The 12,500-nt window shown below is 48.8% G+C and overlaps 1 protein-coding gene across 1 annotated transcript in view; it reads right to left on the minus strand.

The window, feature by feature from the left end:
* The window catches only part of LOC113799962 (uncharacterized), a 119,214-nt gene that overhangs the window by 97,804 nt on the left and 8,910 nt on the right, over nt 1-12,500 (minus strand). Inside the window, exon 2 of the mRNA XM_070127283.1 lies at nt 12,338-12,452. Within this exon, the coding sequence (XP_069983384.1) occupies nt 12,338-12,451 (114 nt within the window). The 5' untranslated portion in view covers nt 12,452. The remainder of the gene's footprint in view (nt 1-12,337; nt 12,453-12,500) is intronic.

The following is a 12,500-nucleotide window of genomic DNA, read 5'->3' on the forward strand; positions in this document are numbered from 1 at the left end:
CAACAAGACCTCGGCCAAATAAAGAAGAAAAATGGAATCCATCAAAAATAAGGTCCCGCCCCGAAGCCAACCGCGTGACACCCTCTGTGCCAGCGGAATGTCAACTGTCACGGGGCACTATTTACGATGCACGAACCTTCTGTCTGTCTATCTACCTATCTAGCTCTATATACATATGCATCTATCTAACTATCTAGTTCAATCTATCTACTTATTTATCAAGTGAAATCTATCTACTTATTTATCAAGTGAAATCTATCTACTTATTTATCAAGTGAAATCTATCTACTTATTTATCAAGTGAAATCTATCTACTTATTTATCAAGTGAAATCTATCTACTTATTTATCAAGTGAAATCTATCTACTTATTTATCAAGTGAAATCTATCTACTTATTTATCAGGTGAAATCTATCTACTTATTTATCAAGTGAAATCTATCTACTTATTTATCAAGTGAAATCTATCTACTTATTTATCTAGTGAAATCTATCTACTAATTCATCTAGTGAAATCTATCTACTTATTTATCAAGTGAAATCTATCTAATATATCTATCTATCTGACTATCTATCTGTATCTGTATCTATATCTCTAACAAACTATCTATCTAACCATCTATTTGTATCTGAATATCTATCTGTCTATCTATCTGTATCTGTACATCTAACTATCTATCTATCTATATTTGCATATCAAACAATCAATCTATTCATATCTATTTATCTATACTTTTATACCTATCTATCTAATTACATCTATGTGCCTATCTGTTTATAACTATTTATGTATGTATTTCTATCTATCTATTCATATCTATATCCATCCATCTATCAATTTGTATCTATCTATCTACATCTATCCATCTATCAATTTCCATCTATCTATCAATTTCTTCTATCCTTTTCATCAATTTATCAATTCCTATCTATCTATATCTATCTATCTATGTATTTCTATCTATCTACCCATCCACCAACCCATACAAAAGCAACACGATAAACCCGGGTCGAATAGAAGCGACGGTGACAGAACACCCGAAACAAAAGGCCTCTGCAGTGACAGCTGTGACAGGCAAGAGGAGACGGTGCAGCGAACCAGAGGGAGAGGGAGAGGGATGGAGGGAGGGAGGGAGAGAGAGAGAGAGAGAGAGAGAGAGGGAGGGAGGGAGGGAGGGAGGGAGAGGAGGGAGAGAGGGAGGGAGGAGGGAGGGAGGGAGGGAGGGAGGGAGGGATGGAGAGGAGAGAGGGAGAGAGAGGAGAGAGAGGGAGAGAGGGAGAGAGGGAGAGAGAGAGAGAGAGGGAGAGAGAGAGAGAGAGAGAGAGAGAGAGAGAGAGAGAGAGAGGGAGAGAGGGAGAGGAGAGAGAGAGAGAGAGAGAGAGAGAGAGAGAGAGAGAGAGAGAGAGAGAGAGAGAGAGAGAGAGAGAGAGAGAGAGAGAGAGAGAGAAAGAGAAGAAAGAGAAAGAGAGAGAGAGAGAGAGAGAGAGAGAGAGAGAGAGAGAGAGAGAGAGAGAGAGAGAGAGAGAGAGAGAGAGAGAGAGAGAGAGAGAGAGAGAGAGAGAGAGAGAGAGAGAGAGAGAGAGAGAGAGAGAGAGAGAGAGAGAGAGAGAGAGAGAGAGAGAGAGAGAGAGAGAGAGAGAGAGAGAGAGCCAGACAGAGAGAGACAGAGAACAAGAGATAGAGAGAGAGAGAGAGAGAGAGAGAGAGAGAGAGAGAGAGAGAGAGAGAGAGAGAGAGAGAGAGAGAGAGAGAGAGAGAGAGAGAGAGAGAGAGAGAGAGAGGGAAAGAGAGAGAGAGAGAGAGAGAGAGAGACAGAGAGAGAGAGAGAGAGAGAGAGAGAGAGAGAGAGAGAGAGAGAGAGAGAGAGAGAGAGAGAGAGAGAGAGGAGAGAGAGAGGGAGGGGGGGAGGGAGGGAGGGAGGGAGGAGGGAGGGAGGGAGGGAAAGAGAAAGAGAAAGAGAGGGGGGTGAGGGAGGGAGGGAGGGAGGGAGAGATGGGGGAGACAGGTACCAGGGCAACGGAGATAAGGGCGATAGCAGGACCCCTGTGATGCGAGAGTGACAGTACCGAGGGAGTAAACACCAAAGTTACTTAGGCATGTGTAATTCTGGACTGACGGAGAGAGTTATTCTTAAGTGATGGAGAGGTTAATTCTGGACTGATGGAGAGTTATTCTTAAGTGATGGAGAGGTTAATTCTGGACTGATGGAGAGGTTAATTCTTAAGTGATGGAGAGAGTTATTCTTAAGTGATGGAGAGAGTTATTCTTAAGTGATGGAGAGGTTAATTCTGGACTGATGGAGAGGTTAATTCTTAAGTGATGGAGAGAGTTATTCTTAAGTGATGGAGAGGTTAATTCTGGACTGATGGAGAGAGTTATTCTTAAGTGATGGAGAGGGTGAATCTGGCGAGACGGACAGGGTAATTCTGAAATGACGGCCAAGGTAACTACGCAGCGACGGCCAGGAATATTTCCAAAGTGACAGCCCGGGCAATTCTGAAATGTCAGGAGCGTCAGAAGGCGCTTGAGTACGTTGCTTGTCCCTTTTTTTGTGCGCCTTTGACCAAAATATACAAGCTAAAAAAAAAAAAAAAAAAGTGTCGATCGTGATACAAAGGCCAAACAATTTCATCTTTATATTACCTCTTCCCTTCCTCCTTAGACCAACATCGGTCCTCCCCCTCCCTCCTCCTTCCCCTCCCCCTTTGCCCTACCCTTCGCTACCCGCACCCCCACCCCCTCCCTACCCTCTCCCTCCACCCCCTCCGCCCCCTCCCTCTTCCTCCCCCTCCCTCCTCCTTCCCTCCCCCTTAAGCCCTACCCTTCGCTACCCGCACCCCCTCTACCCCCCTCCCTCCGCTCCCTCCCTCTCCCCCACCCCCCGTCCCCTCACCCTTCCCTACCGGCACGCTGCCAGACCAGGCAAATGTCATGCAAACACAAAGACGCCACGAGAGAGAGCAGACGTCTGTGTGACCCGACTAAATTTACTCGGGTGCAGAGAGAGACTCGAACGCACATACACAGCCGCTGACAGAAACAAATATAGACCTGCAGGTACCTCGACAAAGACAGATAGGTGTATATATGTAAACGCAGAGCCAGACAGACGCATACATACACACGCAAAGGCAGACAGACGCGTACATACAAACGTAAACACAAATAGGCGCGTATATATAAAAAAAACAAAGACAGATTCAGACACAAACGCACAGACAGACACACCCGCAGACAAAACCAAACACAGACATGCAAGTCCCTCGACAAAGAATGACTCACAGACAGACACACATGCTCGAACTGAAGAAAATGCAGAATACAAACAGATGCATTTCCTGACACAGACAGACATATACAATGAAGATTTTTACTGTGATATGTCAAACTACAAAGACAAACAGACAGATTGACAGAATAAACACTTTTTCTCATTCACGCTGCCTCTTCTCCCCTTCGTCCTTTCCTTCTGTCGCTCCCTCTCCCTTTCCTACTCCCTCTTCACCTCCATCTCACTTTCTTTCTCTTTGTGTCTCCATCTACCCTTACTCCCACTCCCTCTCCCACTCCCACTCCCTCTCACTCTCCCACTTCATCTCTTACTCTCACTCCTACTCCCTCTCACTCTCCCACACCCACACCCACTCTCAATTCAACTCTCACTCCCACTCCCTTTCCCTTTCCCATATCCACTCCCTTTCCCTTTCCCACTCCCACTCCCACTCCCTCTCTCCCTCCCAGTCCCTCTCCCTCTTAACCTTGAAAACAGTCTTCCCAATATTCATTCACACTTCGCGCCACTATCAATATCTCGACATTCGATTGTGTCTATCATCAGCCTCCACTGGGGTGATAATCGCCCACTCAGTCAGAAAAATGTTTTATGCTGGCGGTCATTAAACGTCGCTGTACTTGGGAAATAAGGATGAAATTAGTTGGAGAGAGAGAGAGAGAGAGGGAGAGGGAGAGGGAGAGAGAAAAAGAGAGAAAGAGAGAGAAAGAAAGAGAAAGAGAAAGAGAGAAAGGGAGAGAGAGAAAGAGAGATAGAGAGAGAGAGACAGGAGAGGAAGGAAGGAAGGAAGGAAGCGAGGGAAGGAAGGAAGGAAGGAAGGGAGGAAGGAGGGAGGGAGGGGAGGGAGGTGGGAGGGGAGGGGTGGGAGAGGGAGGAAGAGAGGAGAGGAAGGAGGGAGAGGAGAGGAGAGGAAGGAAGGAGAGGAAGGAAGGAAGGAAAGGAAGGAGGAAGAGAGAAGGAGAAGAGGTAAGAGAAGAGAAGGAGAAGAGAAGAGAAGAGAAGAGAGAGGAGAGGAGAGAGAGAGAGACAGAGAGAGAGAGAGAGAGAGAGAGAGAGAGAGAGAGAGAGAATGCGGAGTAAGCGAAGGGGAGAAGGGAAGACAACCAGACAGAGAAAAGAGAAGAGAAAGAGAAATGGAGAGAAATGAAAAGAAGGGAAGTGAAGAGAAGAGGAAAGGCTAAACGAGAGAACATGCACGAGATCAATACCTGGCTGCAACCCCTCCTTCCCCCCCTTCCCTCACCCCCACAACCCCCTTCCATGCCTCCCCTCAACCGTCCTTCCTCCCACCTCCTCTGTTCTCGCTTATCAACTTCTCTCACACACGTCACTCCCTCTCTCTTTTCCTGTCCTCTCCTTTCTCTTTCCTTCTCATTTTCTTTCTGTTTCTCTTCTCTTTCTCTTCTCTTCTCTCAATCTCTATTTATTGCGCGCGTGCCCGCACGCAAGCAAACGCAGAACCACACACACACACACACACACACACACACACACACACACACACACACACACACACACACACACACACACACACACACACACACACACACACACACACACACACACACACGCACACGCATATATATATATCCCCTTCTTCCTTTCTCAATCTGCTTAAAATCGTATGAAATATATGAAACTCGATAAGATAAAATAAGAGACTTATGAAGCATAGTCATGTTATAGAAGGCGGGGCGGGAAAAAAGATAACGAGAGAAAAAAGAAGGAAAAAATAACCACTCCTTTTCTCCCGCCATTTAATATTGAGCAAGCAATAAAAAAACGAGCGAAAGTCATGCAAAAAATATGCTTCTCTTGCCGGGATACTTCTGCCTGCAGGGACTAAAGCCGCTGGACCGCCGCGCGCCCTTGACAGAGAGAAAGTGCAGGGGCGAAAAGGGACAGCGAGGGACATGACACAGCCATCTTGGGAGCGCGACCGGGATATAGCGGCCGCCCGGGTTGCGTTTTCGTTAGAAGTGCCGACTTGCTTCTTTCATTTAACCCGTCTGTTTTCTTGTCATTAAACGAGTGGGATGAGGGAAATGTTGACTTGGTAGACGTGGAAGATAAGGAGATAAGGAGACTGATAAACGGATAAGTGCAAAATGTAAAATATCAGGCGCTCTGTGTCACACCCGCTCGGCCGGCAAGGCTACACCTCCACGTTAACCTGAACCTGCTTGCGCTTGCCGCTCTTCCTTTGTCATGGTTACTTCATGAGTTCCTAATAATTTAGATCTGCTCTCTCTCTCTTTCTCTCTCTCTTTCCCTTCCTCTTCCTCTTTCTCTCTCTCTCTCTTTCACTCACTCTTTATTTATTTATTTATTTCTCTCTCCCTCTCTCCCTCTCTCTCTCTCTCTCTCTCTCTCTCTCGCTCTCGCTCTCTCTCTTTCTCTTTCTCTCTCTCTCTCTCTCTCTCTCTCTCTCTCTCTCTTCTTACTTTTGTTTGTTTCGCTATTAATGTTACTTCCTCTCCGTTTCTGTCAATGCGGGTCTACATGTATGCCTGATTTCGTCTACTGTATGACTCATTCCTGTCTGTCTGTCACCTTATCTGGATGCCTGCCTGGCTCATTCTTTTTCTCTTTCTCTCTTTCTTCTCTCTCCATTCCCGTCCTCTCCCTCCCTTCCCCACTCTCATTTCCCTGTTTGCATACCTCTGTCAGCATGCAATTTCCTGCAACCTCCCTTCACTCTGTTGTTTTTGGACGCTCCATTGGATTAACCCCCTGTCTCTTTCACTTAAACTGATCACGCTGGCTGTGTGGGAACTACATCGACCTCCTTTCCCCTTCCCCTTCCCCTTCCCCTACCCCGTCAACCTTCCCACTTCCCCATTCCCCTTCCCTTCTCTTTCTCTAATTCTTTCTTTTTTCTTCTTTCTATCTCTATCTCTGGCTGTGTGGGAATTACATCGACTTTCTTTCCCATTTCTTCCCTTCCCCCTTCCCCGTCAACCTTCCCACTTCCCCCTCAACTCCCCTTCCCCCATTCCCCTTCCTTTCTTTCTCTATCTCTTTCTCTTTAATTCTTTCTATCTGCATCTCTTTCTATCTCTATCTCTTTCCCTACCCGTCAACCTTTCCCTTCCCATTCCCCTTCCCTTCTCTTTCTCTAATTCTTTCTCTTTCTTCTTTCTCTCTCTATCCTGGCTGTGTGGGAATTACATCAGACCTCTTTCCTTTCCCCTTCCCCTTCCCCTTCCCCTACCCGTCAACCTTCCCACTTCCCCATTCCCCTTCCTCTTTCTCTTTTCTCTATCTCTTTCTCTTTAATTCTTTCTATCTGCATCTCTTTCTATCTCTATCTCTTTCCCTACCCCGTCAATCTTCCCATTTCCCTATTCCCCTTCCCTTCTCTTTCTCTAATTCTTTCTCTTTTCTTCTTTCTCTATCTCTGCTTTCCCTTCCCCTTCCCCGTCAACCTTCCCACTTCCCCATTCCCCTTCCTTTCTCTTTCTCTCTCTCCATCTTTCTCTTTTCTTCTTTCTATCTCTATCTCTGGCTGTGTGGGAACTACATCGACCTCCTTTCCCTTCCCCTTCCCCTCCCTTCCCCTTCCCTTCCCATCCCCTACCCATAAACCTTCCCATTTCCCCATTCCCCTTCCCTTCTCTTTCTCTATCTCCTTCTCTTTTTCTTTCTATCTCTATTCTGGCTGTGTGGGAACTACATCGACCTCCTTTCCCCTTCCCCTTCCCTTCCCCTTCCCACTTCCCCCATTCCACTTCCTTCTCTTCTCTCTTTCTCTTCCCTTTTTTCTATCTCTATCTATCTCTGGCTGTGTGGGAACTACATCGACCTCCTTCCCCCTCCCTCCCCTTCCCTACCCCCATCAACCTCCCACTTCCCCCATTCCCTTCCCTTTCTCTTTCTTCTTCTCTCCCCTTCTTTCTCTCTCTCTATCTCTGGCTGGAACTACATCGACCTCCCTTCCCCTCCCCCTTCCCTTCCCTTCCCCCGTCAACCTCCCCACTTCCCCATTCCCCTTCCCTTCTTTCTCTATCTCTTTCTCCTTTCTTTCTTCTTCTCTCTATCTCTGGCTGGAACTACATCGACCTCCCTTCCCCCCCTTCCCCCCCTTCCCCCATCAGCCTCCCACTTCCCCAATTCCCTCCATCCGTTTCCCTTCCAGTAATTTTCCTCACACGCGGAATTTTCCACGTGTCTTGAAGACATTGCCAAGGAGCATCACGGTCTTCTAAGTTCATTTCCCTCTTCTTCCCTCCCCTCCCCTCCCCTTCTACCCCTCCTCCTACATGATCTTTCTCTCCCACTCTTTTTTCTTCCCTCCCTTCCCTTCCTATCTTCTCCTCCCTTCTCCCTTCCCCACCGCCTCCTCATCTTCCCCTCCCCCACTCTCTCATCCTTTCCCTCTTCCCTGTTCTTAACTCTTCCTTCTCTTTTTCATTATTTGGGTTTCCCACAGTTGCCTTCCCCCTCCCTCCCCTCCTCTTCCTCGAATTTCCCTCCACTACCCTCCCCCTACTAACGCCTCCCTCCTCCCCTCTCCCCTCCTTCGTGTCCTTTAACTGCTTTTATTTCTTTACCTCCTTCTTCGCCCTCCCACCTCCCCCCCCCTCCCCACCCTGGCCGTCGTCTAGGGATTTCTGTCGGGTTATTTTTAGGGAAAAGAGGGGGCCGTTTGTTCCATTTTTAACGCAGGGTTTGAAGTCGCATACCTTTCACTTCCGCTTCCCTTAACTTCCTCTTTTCTTTCTTTCTCCTTCTCTCTTATTTCATTTAGACGAAACTTATACAGAGCTCTATCTCCCCAATACCCTATCTATCTCTCTACCCCCTCCTCTTACCTCATCCTCTCTTCCCTCTCCCATCATCCCCCTCTTCTGCACCCCCACCTCTCGCCCCATCCTCTCTACCCCCTACCCCTCGCCTCCCTACCCCTCCCTTTGCCCCATCCTCTCTACCCCCCCTTACCCTCGCCACCCTACCCCACCTCTCGCCCCATCCTCTCTACCCCTCCTTACCCCTCGCCTCCCTACCCTTCCCTTCACCCCACCCTCTCTACCCCCACCCCACCCCCTCCCTCACATGCAGACCCCTCCGCCGGGCGGGCTCTGTCACCCCCATGGCGCCACGTGGCACTGTACTGCCTTCCCAATACCATTCTCGGTCCCAGTTCATTCCTTAATTCGTCGTTCTGCCCAAGTTATCGCGCGGTGAACTTGACGAACTTGGTGAACTTGACGCAGACTTAATCGGGGGCGTGGAGGCGTCACTTCACGCTGCGGAGATGACGTCGGCGTTGAACGCACTGGGGACATTACGCAAGTTGGTTTTCTGATGCTTCTTCTGTGACCCGAGGGGGAGGGGGAGGAGGGAGGGGAGGGGGAGGAGGAGGAGGAGGAAGACTAGGTGAAGAAGAAGAAGAAGAAGAGGAACAAGAACAAGAAGAGGGAGGAGGAAGAGGGGGATGAGATGGAGGAGGAGGAGGAAGAGGGGGGATGAGATGGAGGAGGAGAAGTTGAAGAAGAAGAAGAGGATGAAGAAGGAGGTGGAGAATAAGAACAAGAACACGAACTAGAAAATCAACATCAAGAAGGAAAACAAGCAGGACAAGATAAAAGGGCGGGAGTTGGAGAACGTGGAAAAAGGCGAACAAAGAAAATAAGCATAGGAAACAGATGGAGAAGTGGACAGTAGGAGGAGAGGGGGACGAGGGAGGAAGGAAGACGAGGAGGAAGACGAGGAGGAGAAGAAGAAGAAGAAGGAGAAGAAGAAGGAGGAGGAGGAGGAGGAGGAGGAGGAGGGAGGAGGAGGAGGAAGAGGAGAAGAAGAAGAAGAAGAAGAATTGAAGTAAGATGGGTAGAAGGAAGAAAAAGAAGAAGACGAAGACGAAGAAGAAGGAGGAGGAGAAGAAGAAGAAGAAGAAGAAGAAGAAGAAAGTAGAAGAAGAAGAAGGTGGAGGATAAAGAGGAGAAGAAGAAGAAGAAGAGGAAGAAGAAGAAGAAGAAGAAGAAGAAGAAGAAAAAGGAGGAGAACAAGAAGAAGAAGAAGAAAGGGGGGAGGAGGAGGAGGAGGAGGAGGGAGTGCTCACCGCTGACTCAACCCTATTGCACACTTTTGGGGCAATTAAGAGGAATCGCACCTAATATAAACAATTAATTTCGATCATAGGTTATACGAATATATGTATCTGCGCGCTCGCTTTTATCTCACGCTCTTTTCGTTGTTATGTTTGAAGTTTTTTTTCTCATTTGTGGAAATAAATACATAATTGCATGTATATGTATACGTCTATGTACACGTATGTATGTATGCGTGTATGTACTTACGTAGGCCTATATCTGTATGTGTGGGCATGCTTGGTATGTATGTTTGTATGTATGTATGTATGTATGTATGTATGTATGTATGTATGTATGTATGTATGTATGTATGTATGTATGTATGTATGTATGTATGTATGTATGTATGTACGTACGTACGTATATATGCACGCACGTGCAGTATGTGTATGCATAGATACAAGCAGATGAATGTAGATGTGGATGTGCGAAAGTGCATGCATGAGTGAGTGCGTGCGTGTGTGCGTTGACGTGCAAGTGTATTATGTTCAGTATACATAAACATTCCCTCACCCCCCTTCCCCTAGACCCTCCCCACCACCCCCAGCCGTCCAGCCTCCGCAGACGGTGCTTTCGAAACGCAGCGCCGACGCCGTGACGCCACGGGGAAAACCCAGCGCCGCCAGACGAGCCGCGTTCTGCCACGGGTTGTGAGAATAACCCGCGCCTCGAAGGGTGACGGGTCGAGCCACAGCGGAGCCACAGCGGAGCCACAGCGGAGCCACAGCGGAGCCACAGCGGAGCCACGGCAGCCAAGGCGAGATCGATAGGGTGAGGCCGAGGTTTCGCACTTGCCTGCAGGCTTAATCTATGAATATTGTATTACCGCGGGGGGGGGGGGGATGGGGAGGGGTAGACTTACATGGATACAATGTATGTTCTTTAATCTTAGCTGTGTCAATCTACCTAACCTAACCCCGGTTGTACGAATTCTCGAATAAAAGAGACACGTTTGATGATACGATCTCCACGCACTAATTCATAAAGGACAAGGTCGCAGCTGGCGGCTCCTGAAGCTTTCTCCTCGTTCAGTGACGGAGTTCATTCACAAGAGCTCGCCGGACCGGACTTCTGCCAAGCGAAAAGCGAGGGTCGATCTCCATCCGAACGCAAATCGTCGCATCAGATTTGCAGTTCGGAGTCAACAGGCCAAGAGTTCGGACGAGCGCGGCTTTGAATTCTACGGACTTACTATTTGGAGGAAAAATCACAGCAGTGAATCCTATAGCTTCTCACGGGCGCCACACACGCACGCGCACACACACACACACACACTCACACTCACACTCACACTCACACTCACACTCACACTCACACTCACACTCACACTCACACACACACTCACTCACTCACTCACTCACTCACTCACTCACTCACTCACTCACTCACTCACTCACTCACTCACTCACTCACACTCACACTCACACTCACACTCACACTCACACTCACTCACTCACTCACTCACTCACTCACTCACTCACTCACTCACCCACCCACACACACACACACACACACACACACACACACACACACACCACTCACTCACTCACACACTCACACACTCACACACTCACACACTCACACACTCTCTCTCTCTCTCTCTCCCCTCGCAGCAAGCACGCCGCAGCCTCGTCAGCCAAGCATCAGCCGGTGCTTGGGTCGGGCCGCATCCGAGGAGGAAAGCGAGGCGGAGTAACACGCTGACCTTGTCGGCTCCACCAGGACAAGGCCTTGATCCTGACCTTCTAAAAACCGGGTGTATTTGTTTGTTTTTTGTTGTTGTTGTTTTTTTCTCGCTTCGCTACGTCGTGCTCGGGCCGGCGGGAGCGCGAGCCGGCGGCGCCTCCGGGCCTGCGCTCGCGGAATGTGCCCGTCACGCGCTTGTTGTCTTGCTTCTTCGTCCCGTAACGCCCGCCTCTTTCCACTCGCTGGACCCGAGGCAACCGCGACCCGAGGCTGCACTGTCACGCGCTTCCCTTGGGCTTTAGTGATCTGCAGGGTGGTTACCGCGGTTGCATTGCGCAATCACGTGCCTGCAAGCAAGCAGACCGTGAGCCGCTGCGCCAGACGGTGATTCATCGCGGTTTCAGCCTCTGTGGCGGCGCGTTTGGGGCAGGTCGCGGGGCTCGGAGCCCAGGGCGAGGAGCTCATGTCAAGGCGGCGTTCATGCCGAGGCACTCACGTCCAGCAGCTCACATGCCAGGGAGGAGTCGAGGAGTTCACGTCAAGGAACTCTTGTCAAGAAACTCACTCCCAGGGGTTCGTACCAAGTCACTCTTGTCATGGCCTTCCTGCCAAGGGGCTCATGTCAAGAAGTTCAAGCCAAGGTACCAAAGTAGCCCACTTTACTGAGAACGTGAGAGACATTCCACATGGCAAGCATGATTCAGCACCTTTTTCCTTCCCGATGACACCTCGGCGATCTGCCATGACACGCATGACAACGCCCGTCATGCCAACAGCCCATCAGATGACGGAACAAGCACCGCCACCCGACCAGATGCTGCCCCTCGGGTGATGCAACGTACCCCCCCCCCATAAAAAGTGGACGAGGAACTTACCTTAAATTAATCGAAAGAACAAACCCAAAAATAATATAAAAATATACAGACAGTAATAATATTATCAACACTGGTAATAATAACAATAAGAAGAAAAGGAAGAATTCAACAAGAAACGGAAAAATACGAAAGAAAAAGATCAAGGCATGCAAAAGAAGACGAGGAAGAAGAAGAAGAAGAAGAAGAAGAAGAAGAAGAAGAAGAAGAAGAAGAAGAAGAAGAAGAAGAAGAAGAACAAAAGAAGAAAAAAGAGAAACAGTAAACAGGAAGAAAAAAAGAGAAGACAAACCTGAACAAGAAGAACAACACCAATAAACAACAACAACAGGAATAATTACCACACTAACAACAAAACCACCACCGCCACCACCACGACGGGGCCACGCACTCACCTTAGCCGACGCGACGCCCTCGATGTTGACGATGAAGCCCACGCCGCACGCAGCCGACTCGTAGCTGGGGTCGTACAGCCCCTGGGCCTCGGGGTACTCCCACGACTCCACCATCCTGCGGGAGGAGGAAGGGCGAGGTGAGACTGGTGGACAGGAGGGAGGG

This window comes from Penaeus vannamei, chromosome 11 (genome assembly GCF_042767895.1).
Source record: "Penaeus vannamei isolate JL-2024 chromosome 11, ASM4276789v1, whole genome shotgun sequence".
NCBI classification, from domain to species: domain Eukaryota; kingdom Metazoa; phylum Arthropoda; class Malacostraca; order Decapoda; family Penaeidae; genus Penaeus; species Penaeus vannamei.